Source organism: Dysidea avara, chromosome 9, assembly GCF_963678975.1.
Source record: "Dysidea avara chromosome 9, odDysAvar1.4, whole genome shotgun sequence".
Classification (NCBI taxonomy): Eukaryota; Metazoa; Porifera; class Demospongiae; order Dictyoceratida; family Dysideidae; genus Dysidea; species Dysidea avara.
The window spans coordinates 7,078,125-7,097,149 of NC_089280.1; the positions used below are offsets into that span (position 1 = coordinate 7,078,125).

The 19,025-nt window shown below is 36.8% G+C and overlaps 4 protein-coding genes across 4 annotated transcripts in view; 1 reads left to right on the forward strand and 3 right to left on the reverse strand.

Annotated features, from left to right (window-relative positions):
- LOC136265677 (transmembrane protein 115-like) overlaps positions 1 to 1,544 on the forward strand; it is an 8,828-nt gene extending 7,284 nt beyond the window's left edge. The window contains exon 9 of the mRNA XM_066060577.1: positions 1,215 to 1,544. Coding sequence (XP_065916649.1) covers positions 1,215 to 1,434 — 220 coding nt within the window. The 3' untranslated portion in view covers positions 1,435 to 1,544. The remainder of the gene's footprint in view (positions 1 to 1,214) is intronic.
- A 1,762-nt stretch (positions 1,545 to 3,306) lies between these two features.
- LOC136266549 (DNA-directed RNA polymerases I, II, and III subunit RPABC1-like) lies at positions 3,307 to 6,339 on the reverse strand. Its single transcript, XM_066061553.1, has 9 exons — positions 6,182 to 6,339; positions 6,042 to 6,130; positions 5,840 to 5,901; positions 5,731 to 5,788; positions 5,587 to 5,668; positions 4,137 to 4,217; positions 4,023 to 4,081; positions 3,509 to 3,587; positions 3,307 to 3,462 (listed from the first exon to the last, which is right to left on the reverse strand). Exons 1-9 carry the CDS (start codon positions 6,236 to 6,238, stop codon positions 3,397 to 3,399), a joined length of 633 nt encoding a protein of 210 aa, XP_065917625.1. The 5' UTR covers positions 6,239 to 6,339; the 3' UTR covers positions 3,307 to 3,396.
- LOC136266547 (peroxisome biogenesis factor 2-like) lies at positions 6,234 to 7,176 on the reverse strand. The gene has a single exon (XM_066061552.1). The coding sequence runs from the start codon at positions 7,161 to 7,163 to the stop codon at positions 6,321 to 6,323; it is 843 nt and encodes a 280-aa protein (XP_065917624.1). The 5' UTR covers positions 7,164 to 7,176; the 3' UTR covers positions 6,234 to 6,320.
- A 5,466-nt stretch (positions 7,177 to 12,642) lies between these two features.
- LOC136267442 (leucine-rich repeat-containing protein 74B-like) lies at positions 12,643 to 13,584 on the reverse strand. Its single transcript, XM_066062604.1, has one exon. It carries the CDS (start codon positions 13,582 to 13,584, stop codon positions 12,643 to 12,645), a length of 942 nt encoding a protein of 313 aa, XP_065918676.1.
- Positions 13,585 to 19,025: the final 5,441 nt, after the last annotated feature.

Consider the following 19,025-nt stretch of genomic DNA (forward strand, 5'->3'; position numbering starts at 1 on the left):
ACCCAGCTGGGTACCAAAAGGTGGCAGAATTTGGTGCGTGTTCGTCACTCGGAGCTACTTTCCTGGAGACGCTGTTCACCCACATACTCCCAACCTTCATTACATCACTGCTAACGGTTTCCATGGATATCTACTTGTCCATCAAAGCTTACAAGGTGAATAAGCAAATTCAGAAAGAGTCCCAATTGACCGGAGCTACCAATCAACTACAAGCCTTAAAGCAAAAGCAAGCTGCCATCAAGAGGAATTTGAAGCCATTGATAACCCTACTGGTGGTGATCGCAGGCAGCACGTTGATCGGCCTACTGTTTCCATTGATGTATATTCCAGTGGGAATACTGGAAGATGCAACAATGTACAAGTACTTCGTGGATTCTGCCATAGCCCCCAACATTGGCTACATTGTTCTTCTTGTGCAGCCGTTCGTGTATGGGATATACTTCAAGCAGATTCGTCACCCACTGATGAATTCAATGAAGTCTGTGTTTTATGCATGCAGGTGTAAATCAGCTGCTGTGGCTCCACAATTGTAATGGACTAAATGAACTTGTGACACTTAATAAGCATGTGTGCTGTATATAATTATGATATGCACAAGTGTATCTTTGTGAATTTTATTTATCCTACTGTTTACCCCAGCTAGTCCTATCCCCAGGGGTGTTTATCCATATATGCAGTATTTCACTGGATATGCTTGACAATTAGGGTTGGGAAATATTTCAATAAATTGCCAGTATCGCCTAAGCAAGTACTTGCAGTACCATTATCGCATGTATTTTGCCTTCGTAATATTATCACATAGGCAATATTTATTGCATTTTGCAATAATTATCACAATGATCATCCATTTCGTGTCTCTTCTAGACCTCATATTTGATGCAGTTCATGTATATTATTGCTAACTACGTATGTCAATTGGTTAACTTGTTAGCAAAGAAGTTGTGTTTGTAAACTAATTCTCAGTGAAAACAAGTAGTCATGTGGTTGTGTTTCAATTTTCATATGCAATATTGCAATAATCGAATTAAATGACTCGTGCAATAATTGCATAAATTCAATATCGCCCAACCCTAATGACAATGTGTAGACGGAAGTTGAATTCTTTGCTTTTGTGTGTGCATGTGCTCACATGTATATACGTATGTTCATGTAGTTGTGATGTACATGTGTGTACACAGTGCTTCATTTTTTACTGCTGCCTTTCCCACCCACAGACAAAGGGCTATTAAGGCCCTCAACGAACGTCTCAACAAATTAGATCAACCTCAATCTAGCCAATGGCCTTCCATGGAGGACGAGGACTCCACCCCTTCACAACCACTTCCACAAGGATCCCCAGATACCATTGAACTACAAGATGTTGCCGTGGAAACTGAACCATCAAAAGAGACTACCAATGAACCTGCCCTGACTACTACTGACCACACCTCCTAGCGACATCCAATCATTATTTAATTACTATAATAGACAGTACATGGTTTGTACATTTTCCATAGCAGCACAAATTGACTATGATTTTAAACATTACAAAGTATTTCAGTAACTACAGTAGGATCAGGTGCTACGTTAAATCTTATTTCTCTAATAAAGCAGTCGACAAATTCAGGTACTTTAGTAAAATGTTCATCTCCAACTGTCATCTATCTTATGCTCTAACACATTTTACTGTTACTTCAGCTACCGTAGTAAAAGTGATACAGTCTGTATGCACAACTTACAAAACGTGACATTTATATCACACAACAACTATGGTCATGTGCAAATTGCACAAGAACAATTGCTGGCAACATGATTAGGAGAGAGGACATTAATTTACAATGATTTATTCTTGCAGGTTCCATTGGGAAAAGATAGACATTGTGAATATAAGGCTAGTACACTTTATTGTCGCTGTACACAACAGAAAGCAGTTAAAAAGTCCAAGGTGTACTCTTATTAAAGAGCAGCATAGCACATAAATGATTTTGTGTACTTTGTGAGAAAAGCATCAAACTTAGCACATAGTTTGTACTTCCAGTGCCATATAGTTTCATTGCATTTTTGACCTTCGGTGATCTTTATGGCCACTATTGGAAATTCATCATTTTTGTCTATCTCCCTCAGGCATCGTTTTACACCATTAAAACATGGTTTTAAATTAAGGATCTTGTTGAAAGAAACAACTTGGTTTTTATTTGAAGTTAATCAGTGATTTCATTCCAAAGATGTGATCATTTGTAGTAGCTGTAAAATTTTATGAAGTTTCCTTCCCATTGGTAATTTACACCTCAAGGGCAAATAAATTCAAAGAATTTATGACCACTAAAAATGATCATAACTTTCAGTGGAGTGGAATGAGCTACACTGTGTTGACTTCAAATTAAAATCAAGCTGTTTATTTAGCCATGTTTTAGCATGTAGAATGCCTTGGACAAACATGTCTAAATTTTCAATACAAAATTGGCTGCAAAGGTCATCATATAGGTAAAATCTATGGTGGCACTATAATGTCATTAAGAGTACAATTTGATATGAAGTTTCATGCTTTGTCACAAATGATACAACCTTAATTTGCGCTATGCTGCTCTACTACTGATATTTTCAGAATTAGTGTGCTCCAAAAATTTTTTATTACGTGATATCTGTAGCACAATACTAGGACTAACACATTAAAGTAGAAAGATGGTTGAGGTTCCCATGTAGTTGAGATACTCTAATACAATGGTCTGATGGGCCAGTGAAGTCGGACTAAATATTGTAAGAATTAGCTTTATCAGCAATGTATAATATAAATGGGTAATTTGTAACTTACTCCATCTGTACGTGTGTCAGGCACAGCACTGACAGTCTGAGATGAGAGACTCAAAAACATTATAACAGAAAAAGACCACCCGTGCTTATGGTGTTTTGAAATAGTAAAAGTCCACATTTTATAGGTATTCTCCAAATTCTCAAATTAGACCATTGGACATACCAATACAACTACTCTATTGGCCTGCAACTGTGTCATCATCCAATTGTGTAAAATGGAAAGTTTCAATTTGATGCCATGATTACTTTTCATGGTACAAGTTCTAGCAGGAGCTTGTTGCGGCACTTATGAGCTCCTGTAGCTGGTTCTAGTACATGCGCTGGATTTTGCAGAGACAGTCACATTAAGTGTTAGTAGAGTGGAATCACATAATTTAGCATAATATGGTTTACAGGTAGATCTTCCTCACTTGGAAGATTTACATACATCTAGAAAGTAGTGTGTAACAAAATGTTAACAGCAAAGTTTGTCATTTACAATCCCAATTTGAAATTGATGAGACGAATCTTAAACCATCAAGAACAAGAAAATTACATTTACTGATCATGGCATGTTGTTACATATTGTATGGTCATGTGCACTATCAGTTACTATGGTAACAGTGGTCATGTGACCAGCCGATAGGTGATATAACGTCCAGCAGTCTCACTTGGTCTAACAATCTTCACAACCTGTTACATTATGGTGTGCATTAATAAAAAATATATACTTGTGTACCTGTCCTCTTTTTAGACCAAAGTAACGTGCCACTGGATCACTCTGCTGTATCCGTGGCAACTGGTGTTCTTTTAATTTACTGTGTACCAAGTCAAGGAGAATTATTTGAGTCAAACGATTTACCTAATGATTTCAAGCAAGGCTAACTGGACAATTGTTACTTATATAATTTGTTGAATAATTGTACCATTACCTGTGCTTGTACACACTCTTTGTAAGAGAGTAAACAATAATAATAATAATGCCAATGTGCCTTGCTTCAGTGTTGCATATTATGCTGGAGACCATTCCCTTTTTGAATAAGGATCAAACAAAACAGCTCTAAAAGTTAAAAGTAGGACAATAACATTGCATTTCTGTAAAGGAGAACATTGAATTCATTTACTCTAAAGAAATATTATTACTCATAACATATTGACAAAACATTCTAATAAAACAGTATGTAGGCGATTGTGATAATCCAATGGTTTGTTATTGTACTGGGATAATAAACTCAGTGTGTTCACAAGGATACTATCTTGCTAGCAGATCATTTTTTTCTTCTGTTGTCATGACAACATGTTCTGGTACAAGCTGTGGTGTGAAATAATTAGAATAAAATTGCTACCATGAATACGACATAACGTACCTCATGTTCGGTGATATTAATCATCAGTTCAGCCTCCATGAACTGCTCCAGTATGTACTTGGGAGCCATCTCTACCAGTGCCTAGCAATGAATAGGTTGTGAACAATTAGTTTGAGTGTCAAAATAACAGCATTGAAAAATGTTATTATTGAGTATGCACAAATTTGCAGTTTTTGCTCTCCTGACCTGGTTATCAGCAGGAAATATAAATGCTGATATATTGGTTATTTACTTGACTGCTCTATTAGAGTATCTTGTAAGTCTGCGTATGTACCCTGTGAAGAAGAGTGGAGGTACTTTGTTTGTGCCTTACACCTGGTGTGAGAATACGCTAACATGGATCTCTACAATTAAAGAACTGTATTAGATTCCTTGAACATGTATAATAACACTTGCAGTGTCTCAGACTCTAAGTTACACCTTACTAGAGTATGCTGTTAAACTTCATAGTGAAGGTGTTGCATATTCTTTACATTTTATTAAACTATAGAGTATATTTCCATGATTTATTAGATATTTTTATAAAAAAAAATTCTGTCTGAGCATGCGTATGTTTATCCTTGCTTGTTTTGTCTTAGCTAGCTATACTTAATTTTTGTTTGGTATATACTTGACATGATTACATATACTTTATGCAGTGCTCACATGATCTCTTTATAGTGGGCTGCATACCTGTTGGGTCAATGGTATATGCAGTATATTGGGCTAAGGCAGAACCCTCCAAGTTCAGATCATCAGTTTTATTGGATTGCCAGTGGGAAAGGACCAGAATTTGTGTGGATCGAGAATCATACACCCATGTATTATCGCAAATTCTGCATGGACTTCACAACATGATTAATCTCAAGTCTATATAGATGGTCTGTATGCAATAGCTAAAATTTTCATATGTGGTTAGCCAATCTAGTCATTTTGGCAGCCAAAATTAGTCATTTTCATGTACTTGGCCCATCTCTAATTGATACAAAACAGTAAATAGAGCATAGTTGTATATACAGGTTAGCATACATGTGCAGTGGTAATATACACGCAAGTTATAGATTGAGAAGTATAGAAGCAGGGGCAGATCCATGCAGGAGCTGGAAAGGGGAGGGGGCACAAACAGGCTAAGGTGTAGGTGGTTGGGGAGTACGAAGGTGCGGGATGACAGTTTGACCTTGCAATAAATACAGGTATTATCATGAGTTATATAACTAAACTGATTTTGGTGACAACCCTCGTATGCACTTACAAATGAATAAGCACTACTCGAAGACAATGTTTGGGAGTACTGTGCAGAACAATGTTGAGTATTATTGTATAAATACAAAGGCGATGATATACTAGGAAGGCCAATGCTAATTGAATGTTTATGCCTCGGACTCAAAGGCAGTTGTGTAATTCACATACGCACTCAGAGTGTTACAGCAGTGTTCACTTATCCCACACTAACAAAATTTGGGACTCTTACCATTTTAGCAGACGGTGTCATTCCCTGCTGCACTACAATGATGGCTCTTGATATGTTCTCCTCCTGCATCCTCTGACAGTACCTACATAAGGGGGTGGGGGGCTAGCATTATGCAACACAGCTTGCTACCACTTTAAGACTTACTGTTTAATTGTCTTGATGCCAACCTTTGGATCTTCAGGAAAGAAAACAAACAACTGATCTGCAAGCATAACAATTAAAATATTAAATCTGTTGTTTTTTCCCCGAATACCTGTAGGATCATTGTTGTGCTCTACTAAGATGGACAGGTCAGCACGTGATGGATGGTGATCACTACAGAAACACAAGAAAAACAACACACATGTACACAGCTTTTTAGATCCACGTGGTGCAAAATAATTTGTTTTGAGACATTTAAATGAACACAAGAACAGTTTTAGATTCACTATGCTCTAAAACTCACTGCGACTAACCTTGGTCGATCACCAAATTGTTCTTTAAACTGTCCTATCGTCTGATCGAGTTCGTCTTGAGTCACGAGGTATCCACGATCGTGACATAACTACACGACATGTCATAAGTGAACTTAACTATTCACGTAGACTACAATTACCTGCATAAGCGTCTTTCGTACACGCCACAATTTGTGGCACTCTGCTTCGTCATCCATTCGTTACTCTAATAAATTCACATAACGCGCATAAAACATTACACAAATAAAAAAATTAATAGGCGCTAATAAAACTGATTTCTCATGTTGTTCCCATTGGATGGCACTGTGTAATGGGTTCATTACATACTCCACACTGAAACATTTCATCAGCTAGAAGGTTAGCTCTCAGGCAGTAATAACAATGTACATGTCCACATTCTGGCTGGTGTGGCATACAGGGGACTTGGTTGCACACAGGACAACAATTATTGGTGGGACGGGGTAACTGTATGCCACATCTTCTGACAACATTATGACTCCATCGCTTTAGACGTGATGTATTTACGAGGGGAAGCACTGCAAAAATGAATTCGGAAAATCCGTGCCACAAAATTTCTCTGTTCATGTAGACATATTCAGGTGATTGTGATACTTGCTTGTGTGTGTGAGACATTCCCAAATTTAGTAGTCGTTGTAGCAAAGTTGGATATCTCCCGTGTAACAAAAAGGATAAAAAGTTGATCAAAGTTACTAATTTTAGTAACATTTCAATGTAAGTCATACATTTGCACAAGATGGCACCTTTAACTGGTGATAACCATGGCAACAAGGCGCCCCATCTCTCACGTGCCCACTCCACAAGCACTACAAATGCAAGGAGCAAAATCCTCCTCACACGTGATAATGGTAAAGATGAATTGTAGTTCTCTGCGTATGTCAATCCTAGCATTCGTTGTCCAAACGTAGCTCCGGTGGAAAATACAGAGTACCTCCACAGTAGTACTCGCAACAACGCGGTCATTTCTGGCTTGATCGTGTACAGCACGTTGGTCGTGAAGTGACGTGCACAATTAGAAAACTGGGTCCAAATCATTTCCAGGATTTCTTCATCCAGTTCTATCGCGTCTAGTTGGCTTACTCGTAGCACCGTTTCTGATTCCATTATTTCAAGTAATTTGATAATTAATAAATTGCGCATAAATACCAATATCACTTGTAATTATCTAATTACAGGCTTACGTGAGGTAGGTAGACTAATTGCGTCTTGTAAGTAACTTCTAAAGTGCATAGCCAGGCTTTTAATAATTTCTGGCTGACCCGTAGCCATGTAGTCAAGCAGTATGGGGTTTAAAGCTGAAAGTTGCAGTAGCTATTTTCCTGTGTTCAATTCACTATGCATGTGTGGTTTTTTTTAGCATGCATAAATTACTTAACATGCATGTGTGATGCATGTAAAAATTTATGTCACATCACACACAGTCCATCAGCTATTTGTGTCGCGCTACGATTTATGTGAGGTGTACTGATGAGCCGACAGGTTGAGGCTAGATATAGGTAGTTGTTTGAACAAATTACTCAGCATGCACTATGAAGTACTCAGCATGCGTATATACATCTATGCAACAACTTTCAAACATCAATTCAGTTCAATCAAAGCACTTTACCACCAAATGTGTGTAACTCTACTGATTAGCCTGTAGTGTATGTTATATTAGAGTAATTCAGTGCACATAAAACAAATAACTTTTACGTTGATACTTCTTGAAAGATGCGGATATATACTGCACGTAGTTTTCTTCTACATGCACCCATGCCTACTAGCAACTCAACTATCAAGCCTTTTCCCTTGTTAGTGAACATTTTGTAATCATTAAATCTCTGTATACAGGATTTGCAAGCCCGGGAATGCCTGCAGTAGCAGGACTAAACGGACTATTTCATTACTTAAAAAGCTACACAAACATTTTGGCATTGCCTGCCCACACCATGTAGTCTTTCAATTGTACAGATACACAAGAGAAAATAGTTAACCTTTGCATTCTTGATCACTCCCATTGTTCTAGCCACCCAACCATCAATACAAAGAATCAAAAAGAAATACATAATCTTCCATAATGGATCTGGTTGGTAGTTACCTTCATTACATAGTGGTTGTTTGTTCACTGTCACTCATATCTGGGTGATAAGTACTTTGTAGCATGTGCCACTCCCTTCAATCATAGATGCAACATACGTAGCTAGATAGCTAATGCTTACAGCTTGCAGTCACAAATTAGTGCTTAAATATTCCTGCCTAAGTATTCTTTGTGGATAGTTAGTCTGTGAATCATTATAATGATCCTCACTAATCCCAAGTAAAGTTGTTTAGTTTATAGAGGCAACATACAGCAGTGGATAGCAGCACTTATATGCCAACTCTGCCACCACTATCAGTGCATATGCATCTGGGTAACCGAGTTATCTGTACACCATATAAGCACTTCCAAGATCAATGATGTCATCACAAACAGTTCTTGTACAAAACAACTATACAGTGAAACCTTATTAATGGGGCCAACAGGATACTGAACAACTCTATATCCATACAATATAACCAACTTTCAAAAAGAAGATGGCATGCAGCGAGCCAAAAAACAATAGTTTAGTAGATTAGCTAACATACACACCGGCCACTATAATTATTTGATTTGAAAGAATGCAGGCATATTTGACGCAGGGAAATCATTATCACACAGGGATCTTACATTACATTATGAGATTGCCCAGACATTGCAATCAATGACACAGCTGATCACTGATATGATGCTGTAGTATGTTACATTGCTTAGGTGTAATGAGTAATATGTAATGAATGGTTATCATTTTTGTACATGACCATTATAAAATTCATAGGGTGTGATTTTTTTTAAAAATTTCACAACCACACAGTCAATAAAAAAATTCAGAAAATCGGACACAAAGCTAGTTTATTATTAGTGTGAGAGATATTTATGCACTATAAATACATAGTATTTGTTATCAACATACTAGCACATTTTAGCAGTCAGTATTGTACAGGTCATGATGTTGGTAGTTTAAGTTTATTACATTATATACCTTCAGTGCTGGTCACTGTAAAGTGCTAATAATAATAATACCACTTTGACACCTCAGATCAAAGGAAACCACAGGGCTATATTGCACATATTGCCCTGACCACAGGGCAATATCTAGATATCGCCCTGTGGTTAGGGCGATATCATTATAGCCCTGACCACACCTGCCTTTGATGCTGAGGCAGTTACAAAGCATCAGTTCCCTTTGATTATTTATATGGAGCTGCTTAAAGTTTTGCATTGTGGGTTTGAGTTTAACACGTTGGTTTAGTTATGGGCATGTTGTGGAGCAAAAAGAATTGAGTGAGTCATTGCATAGTTCTAATCATTTTTGCAATGTGGGGATTGTCTTTCTACATTGTACATTTCAACTGCATGAATTCATCCACAAAGTGGTTATTTTAAAATGGTATCACTACAACCAATGAAACACACAATCATTATTTCTTTTTGTGCCAACAATTTATACGCACAATCGATGCTTGCAAACATCTGTATAAAAGTAATGTGGTGAATGCAGGTTTGTATCTATTAGGTGAGTGCTTATACCATGGCCACTCGGGATTTGACTGATATATATGCCCAGGCTCGGGCTTGAGCATATATATCAGGCAAATCCCTCATGGCCATGGTATAACTATTAAATAACAATGATCCTCACTAAGGAACTGGCGATGTCTACTGATGATCGGTGTAGTGAGTATAAATTTCTTCTACCCTGGTGTATCTAGTAATTCCTGTCAGGATATCTACAATAAGAATCTTGACAGTCATGACAGGTTTGGATATTACTGGATCCTTAAAGGTCCCAGGAAAGTCTTCTGTGAGATGAATTATACTGGATCATCTTGCGAGGATGTACAACAACAATCCTGAAACTGGTGACAAGTCAGAATACTATCGCATTAATGGCAACCAGTGCAGTGGACATATATATTGTAACATGACAGAGACTGCTGCTACTACCTTTATTCCCACATGCATGTGCTGGTGTGGATGGAGAAGAATTGCTCATATCAACATTAGCACAGGAGACGATTGTCCCAGTGAATGGTGTAAAACTTACTCTAATGTTAGTTTCTGTCATGTGCTCTGTGGTATTTGCTCTTCTACTAACTTCCATACTAACAGAGTAAGTTACCAGAGGGTGTGCGGTAGAGCAAGAGGATATCAGAAAGGACAAACCTTTGCCTTTTATACATATCACTATGACAGTCAGACGACAGTTGATGACCATTATGCTGATGGACTATTAATAACATGTGGCAATCACGTCTGGACTTTTGTTGTAGGTATGCACATTTGATGATAATGTACTGTTGGTGAAGGGGTAGCCCCACCTCCTTTGTGGGTACTAACTATTACTGTGAATCAGGGGGTATCAACGCTGTCAGCTTATTTCTTTAACCCATTGTGGAGCAGATCTGATTGCTACCGTAGTAGTAACTGTTGCACCAACCCTACCTTGCCATGGTTCTACTGAGAGTTGAGTCAGAGCACTACAAGTGATATAGAAGCTAGAATATACACTTGACATCGATTTTCTGCTGGATCTCCTTTGATTGATCGACTGGAGCTCTACATTCAGTAGTTTTATTTATTAGTGTATAATCAGTAACATGTCATTTCTGTACTTACCATGCACTTGTATGCTTTCTTACAATCATATAACCCTAGCTTGTAGTTGAAACCTGTAGTTGTATGGACCATGTAGAATTGTTTTGATGTACACATGCTCAGAGGCTGATACAACATGGACTAGTCCCTATTGTTGATCATGTGATCACCTGAGTTTGATGTACGTACATGCTACAAACATTTGAGTACAGCTATAATATGATTACATGAACTATACACAGTTACTACACTATATCCTTATGTAGCTTAGTATTGCATGTGGGAAAGAAAAGTATTACAAAATATGTGACCAATTGTTAATTTCTACAAATTTGGGATATGGTACACACCACTAATTTGTGCTCTCCAATAGTGAAATCTTATAATCAACTCCTTGCATAACAGGTAAAATAATTATGTGAAAATTATATTCTTGACTGTGAAACTGCATTTTCATGGTGGACCATCAGACCTATGCACTCACAGCATTAAACAGAATAGTCCGTAGTTCCAATAAAGTAGTTAGCCGGTAACTTATTTAACATGACTGTTATATTAGAGTATATTACAATTAAATTGATAAAAACTCATTTGCAACGATACCTTGTACTTTCAAGCTAACAATTAAAGTTATTATTATCCATTCAAAAAGTTCATTGGCAAACATTCAAAGGCTAAGCATAATAGCTAGCTGCAGAGTTTTTATTAAGCACTGTATATTATATAATAAAATATAGGATCGGATCTCTGGGGGCAAGGTGCATGTATGTACCTGGTCTGGGTTTCAGAGGGCACAGCCAATCAGATTATGCATTGTTAAAAATCACACTAGAATTAATGTTGTAGTTGCAAAATGGAAGCATTTTAACCTGAAAATCTGCATGAAGCTTAAAGTGAAGCTATAAAGCTTACCGCCATAAGTACATTGGAATAGTTTTCAAAGCACCAACAAAAGTTATGTGTTTAATTGATCAGTGTACGAGAAAGTACAGAATTTAAACGAAGATGTTCTGGTACAATAGTTGACTACTCTATTTCAATTTCAACAGCTTTTTAGTTTAACCACTAATCCTACAAATATAAGTTTGATTTCAGTGTATAGTGTATAGTGCTTACTACTCAGCTATTTAGTGTATTCATCTTTCAGTGTTACACATGTGTATACATATGTTTAAACACACTTGGTAGCTAGCTGTTACATACAGTGAATCATGATCATTCAGCGGTATAATTCTGATAGTTCAATAACAAGTGCCTGCATGTACACTGACAACACATGAACACAACTTTGATCATGCTAGATAGATTCCAGAATTTATGAAGTGCATATCATACATTAATCTGGCAGCAATAGCTATTTTTGTAAGGAAGTGACAGCATATTATTCTATTGTGCATGTGACGTACTGTAGCTATAACCACTTTCACATATAATTATAATAGTAACAGCTCTCAAAAGTTCGATGGGTCTTTTATTGCATGCGCATGCACATTATATCACCCTCATTACTTCATGCATATGCCAATAAATTATACTATTATGCACACCACAATTTCTCCAGAACTATAACTTCATATATGTGACTGGATCTGCAAAAAGGGTCTTCCACACACATCCAACTTACCAACTTTGACTACTCATAACTTTACATCAAAATAGGCTATAGACTCTAAATTTGGCTAGTAGAGAGCACCAACATAGCTAAGTGGATGAAGAAATATTCATGTATATTATACACTGAATGATACTCTTCCAAGTTCAAGAATTGGATGTGTGTGGAAGACCCCTTTTCGCTAATCTGGTCACATATACACAATAAGAATAATTGATTAGTTAAATTAATTCAAATCTTACTCTATACATCAAATGACATTCTGCTGCATGAGGCAACTTGTCAATCACAGAATGCAGAGTGTAATCTAGCTGAGGTTACAACACAACATTTAGAGTACAGGATACACCTGCTGCTCTTCTGGCCGCTTCATTAATGCCTTTGACAAATGTCTCAACACTTTTTAAGGTTTCCTTATATCCATATTTCTCTGGGTCAAATGATCCCAATTCCAATTTCTCCAAAACATCATTGTGTATTGTTTTTAACAAAAACATTAAAGTAGTAAATTTTACCCTATTTTTGTGAATTGTTAGTGTTTTAAGTGAACTGTTAATCATCAGAGATTCAGCTAATGGCAGTACATCTTCACATGATCCCATATCAGACTCTATAACTAACTCTTTAAGTGTTTTGGTGTTCTTTAGTATGCAGGCTACACCTGGTATCCACTTATAAAAACAGAAGTAACCAAATGTAAGCTTAAATCTTTCAATGCTCTTGTTATGACTAATAGCAATTAGCACATCATTTTTGTAAGCGGAGCGTAGACCCCAATGATTTATGCAGATTTCAAGATTGTTCACTGTGGTGGTTTCAGCTATAGCGTTGTAGACTAGTTCACTATCCATAAAGTTAGACTTGACCTTGTGTAATGCAGCAGCAATGATTGGGCAAGATAACATAGTAGCACCTACCCACCGCAATCCAAACTTCATTGTTACTGTCAGTGATGATAAGATTACATGAACTCCTTCATCTTTCAGACCATAATTACCTGACAACTCAATACTGGTGAGTGTTGGATGATCAGTAGCTATCAGTCTTTTTAGGTAGTTAGCACCAACTGTAGTGATCTTATTATCCCTCAAGTCAATATGTTGGAGTGCTGTGTTATTGATCAAATGGTACATTAAGCCTTCCACTCCAGTGTCCTCAATGTCATTCTCACTAAGATCAATAGACACAATGGAGTTATTATGATGCAACATTTCACCAATCTTGTCTGCTCCTGCACTATTTAGACTACAATGTTGCATTCTGAAATCACAAACCAGGGGCGTAGCCAGGATTTTTTGAAGGGGGGTTCCAGCACCAGCATTGAGTTACTAGTAGGGCTGGGCGGTTTCTCGGTATTATAGTAATACCGCGGTATTGCAATGAAACGATATCTGTATCGCGTAGATTTCGGTGAAACGATAATATCACGATATCGATATTATTACGATTTTTAGTGTTTGTGACAGCTTATTAAGCCCTTAAGATTGTTATAATGCACCTCAAATAATCACGTGATACTACTGCAAACAAGGACCTAGTACTAGCTAGTCATTTTTTTTTTACAAAGATCGAGATACTCTAATAGAACAGTCAGCTAGGATCGAGATACCCTAATAAAGCAGTCAGCTACTCTAATATAGCAGTCATGTTTAATAACCGCGATAAATAGTAATATCGTGATATATTTCTGCACGATATATCGTGAAGCGAAACTCCAATACCGCCCAGCCCTAGTTACTAGAAGCAGGGGTCTGGGGGCGCAGCCCCCAGCCGCTGGGAGACTTTCAATATTTTAATAAATCAAAACTCAGCAAATTGCTATATTTTATGCAAAAAAGTACATTAATTATGATGCATTAAGTGCCCCTGGGATAAAGGTAGTACTAGATAAAGTCACCTAGTGGAAACAGACAGCATAACACATAGAGAGAACACATATAGTAATCTGTAAGCGATGGTTATATCTCACTGTGGTATAGGAGCCATGAATCCACTGATACAAATGACAATCAAAACAATAATACTATACAAATATGCATAGCATGAATTCATTTTGCATAACACAAATGATAAATTACTGGAGCTCTATATCTTTAAACACTGCACACTAAAGCTATAGCAGTATAAGGTCATGCTAAGTTTTGCATTTAATGTTGGAATGTCTGAAAAACTTCATATGGACATGGATATTTAAATGCATGTTCTATTAGAGTATACCTGACTGCTCTATTAGAGTATATACCTGACTGCTCTATTAGAGTATATCGATCTTTTTAACAAGTTTTGAAGAGGGCTCATGTTACCTCTGTAAATCCTTCCCTGAGAGATGAATATAAGTTTTATCAATTGTTGTGCTGTGCCATTACACTATATTGCTCACTCATTTTGTCCTACCACACTAAATGGTGTGTTAGGATCCTGCTTGCAGAAGTCTAAATTTCACAGGAGGGGTTCCTGAACCCCCCGGAACCCCCCCTCCCTACGCCCCTGCAAACCTTTATATTCCTAAGAAACAGATAGCACCTTCAGGGCCTAAATTTATTCTACTGATGTCTAAAACAGTGAGAGTACTACTACTGGTAAATAGCTTTGATAGCAATTGCACATATCAGTGATGACGGTAATGTTTTTTTTGCATCATAAACCAAGATCTTTGTGCAACTAGCAGGGGCCTGCAGCTGAAAATTTATACATTCAACACAGAGCTCAGCAATAGGATACTGGATTGACAACAAGTTAATGGTAAAAGAAAGTGACTGATGTGAAGTCACACCATCTAAACGAAGAACAAGGTTACCATTACCATACAAAAACATTCGTTTTTGTAATGCTTCACATAACAATAGAAACTCATTATCATCAAGAAACCTTGACTAAATTTGTGTCAGTTTACCTTTGTAGTGTATAAGAAAATAACTAAAGACATGAATTATTGGTTCTTATAAACACACTTCTATATTTCCTGTAACATCAAAACAACCATCAAGGTGGTCTCCAATTACCTGGCACAACCTAGCATTTTGTGCTTCATAAACACAGTGCATCAAGAGTGGCACAGTTCTGTCACAATAACTGCGCTTGACTAACTTAGATGGTAATACAGAGTTTAGTACTTCGCAATTACGTAGTCCAGTGATACCAGAATAAAACCTCATTACCATTGTATGCCTATAACTATCCCAGTTAGTGTGTATTTGATCTTGTAGGGGCAATTTAGAGATGTACCATGCTGTGCAAAATCCTTGCAGTGTTCTATGAAGAAAATTATATGATTTCTCTCTGCCATACACTGAGGTACTGGGGGCAGTCACTAATAATCCAATGTTATTCAGTTTTTCTTGAACAACACCAATTAATGTCTCGCAATTCATGAGATGAAAATATTATCTTACAATTCTCCATGCCTTTGTATGCAATAATACACAACTGAGAAAATTGCTCAGCGATATCCTCTGGAAGATCATTCAATGAACGAAGTTAGTTCATTTGAACCACATTAGTTGTTTTTGTGGAGATGTGTCTCAGGATCAAACGTAAACACAATAAAGTGTACAATTCTGTGAGTGTCTCTGATAGTTTTGATAGGTGGAAGAAAATTTGACAGACTATTGCTACATTGATTGGAATGTGTAACATAGTTCTCACAAAATAGTTGCTCTGTAACAGTGATTTTAGATGTGATTTTAGCCTCTCTCTATCACTGATATACTGATATGTTTTCAGTTTGCAACGCATTCATCAACTGACTCTTTGTTAAACCCTTCTATTTCTATAACTTGGGAAGCGAGACTTTCCAGCTTACCATAAGCTCCAGGGTGAGATGTATAGACAACAGTACACTTGGGAAATTTGTCTGTCAACTTTGTGAAGATGGCAGACTTTTGTAGTGATGGAGGTAATTCATCATATCCCTCAAGAATGAAACAAATACCTTCACCTAAGCATTCCCCAATCTCATTAAAAATCATCCATCTCATCTCATCACCTGGTATCAATAACAAATCACCTACAGTTTTAGTTCTTGTATCTCTGGGTCACGTAAAGGTAACAGAATCACTGCTTTATAATTTTGCAGCAAATTGTCACTTGCCCAGCATTTGCAAATGTTTATAGCAAGAGTAGTTTTACCCATTAAATTTTCCGGGATCTCCCTTTATCAAAATAACTTTCTTTTCCTCTCCTTCTACATTAAGTGCCTCTGATAAACTAATAATATCACCTCTTTTATTTTTTGTAGTTGTGGTCTTTCCTTGTTCATCAATCTTTACTAAAGTTAGGTTGATATAATCTGATACTGAGTTTTCATCAATCGAAATTAAATCTAATATTTCATACTTGCACTTCAGTAACTGACGATATTTACTCATGCAATCAGTGAAGTAAACTTGAGGAGATTTGACTACAGTAGGCTCTACACAATACACCAGCATGTGACATACATATGCTATATGTATATATGTTTACATATATATATGTGTAACTTATAGACATACTAGCTGTGCATGCATGTGGTGCATACAGTACTCCATTACATCATTATACAGTACATATATGTTTGTGTTGAACTAATCTATACCAAACCAGCCAAGCTGTGAAATAGGGTGTAGTCAAAAAAACACAGGTGAAAAAAGTTGTGAATGAAGAAATGGCTGAAATTCCATTGATGGCAGTGAACATTAATAAAAATGATTGGCACTAACTTCATTGCTTGGCCACCATTTTTGATTGGACAACTTTTTCAGCTTGGCTTTTTTTTAGAGGGATGGGGGCACCTTGTGTTCACAGCTTGACTGCTTTGGTGTAGATATCACTTTTTTGTATTTGCATGCAGACTTGTTTTCCTTTCTACAGGAATAGCAGAGTGGTAGTGATCAAGTCTTTTTATAAATTATGTGTTTATATGGTTTACTGATTTACATGGTGAAGGGAGTCTCAATTGCACTTTTACACACGTTTGGCTTTTGCATTATAACTCTGTAGCCGCTACTCTGATTCACTTGCAAACACAATGGTTTTAGCTGTGATGTGTAGATGACTTACATAATATTGAGTTTCAACTCAGTCCTATAAGTAGTTTGTCCTGTAGGTATTCTTCTTTAAGAATTTAGATTGCAAGCTTAATTGTTGCAATGGTTGGGCTTTGCATTATAACTCCGAGGCTATCACTCCAATTGGTTTCAAACTACAATGTTCAACTTACTCATAACTTACTCATACAGTGAAAACAGTTTACCCTGTAGGCGTGACAACAAAATTAACAAATCGGTCTTTTTTACATGAATAATTGTTAACAACTACACGGCTGAATTCAAACCAAACTTTGTAATGAGATTTGCCTTTGAACCAACCTTATGTGTGCCAAATTTCAAGGCTATTAACATATTCACATTTTACAGCAGTTTATTTTTGTTTAATGTGCAAAAAGGGGAAAACTGATGAATACAAGTTAATGTTCATATCTTAGGGATGCACGGGGGTGATTGGGCTCATACGTGGACTACTGATGGTGGAGGGCATTTCTATAGTAACAATTCACATGCTTCAGCATGGATGGGGGAACATTGCATTATTGTTCTTGTTAACAACACACTGGTGTGGAACACTGCAGGTGGCTTCTTGGGCTGCATGACACGATATATAGGTGATAAATATCAGTCTATTCTCAATTTGCGATGACAGTTAGGGTGTAGATAATATTTGGCACTATTGCAAGTTTGTAAAGTTCTTTACCAGACTAAAGGTCCATACCAGACTATAATTCATATGGCTTCCCACAGGGAAATAAAACGCCTAACATTTCAATGAAATGGTTTCTCCAAGTACGTAGTACTACAAATGAGCCAAATTTCAAGATCTTGTGTAGTTAATCCCATCAATGACATACTAAAATTTTTCAGCTCAACATGAAACAGCTCAAAACAATTCGCTTTGTGCGCAGTACTGTAAACACTTAAATGTTATACAACACATGCCCTTCATATACTGTAAGGTTGCGGTAGTCGTAGTATTGGTCTAGTTTTCTGAACCTCTATGAGGAAAAGTCCTGTACATTACATGTAAAGTGTACATATTTTAAATAAGAAAATAATTGATATAGCTAGTCTGTCAGTTATAAAAATAACTTCACATTAGCTATAGCTACAAATGATTCTCTTTAAAAGTTTCAGTCTAAATTTTACTAGAAGCCAACCTCCTCTGGCAGACTATTCCATAATGGTGGAAAATGAATCATGGTAATCATTTATTCTGGTTGGTAATGTGTCTGTAGGCCCCCGAGTGTGGTTAGCATTTTATTCTAAATTGTAGTCCACAAATACAGAGTTGTTCAGTATCTTATACATCATTACAACTCAGACTTCAGCTTCAGTTCTTCGCTGTTTAAGTGTTGGCCACCCTAGTTGTTCTGTCATGCATTCTTGTGACTTTATTCTTTTCTTTATTATTAATTACTAGGCAGGCTGATTTTCCTAGGATGTGGTACAATCACACAATATTACAGTACATTACTGCGTTACAATTATGAATTATACAATACTAGCTATATTAATTACATAGAATACAGAACTACAAATACTAAGTTACTATGTTACAATTACGAATTATACACTATATTACATACTGTAGATTACAGATATTTATAAACAGTACAGCTATTTCCAAAGTAATTAAATCATGTAGACCTTTATACAATATGGTAAGT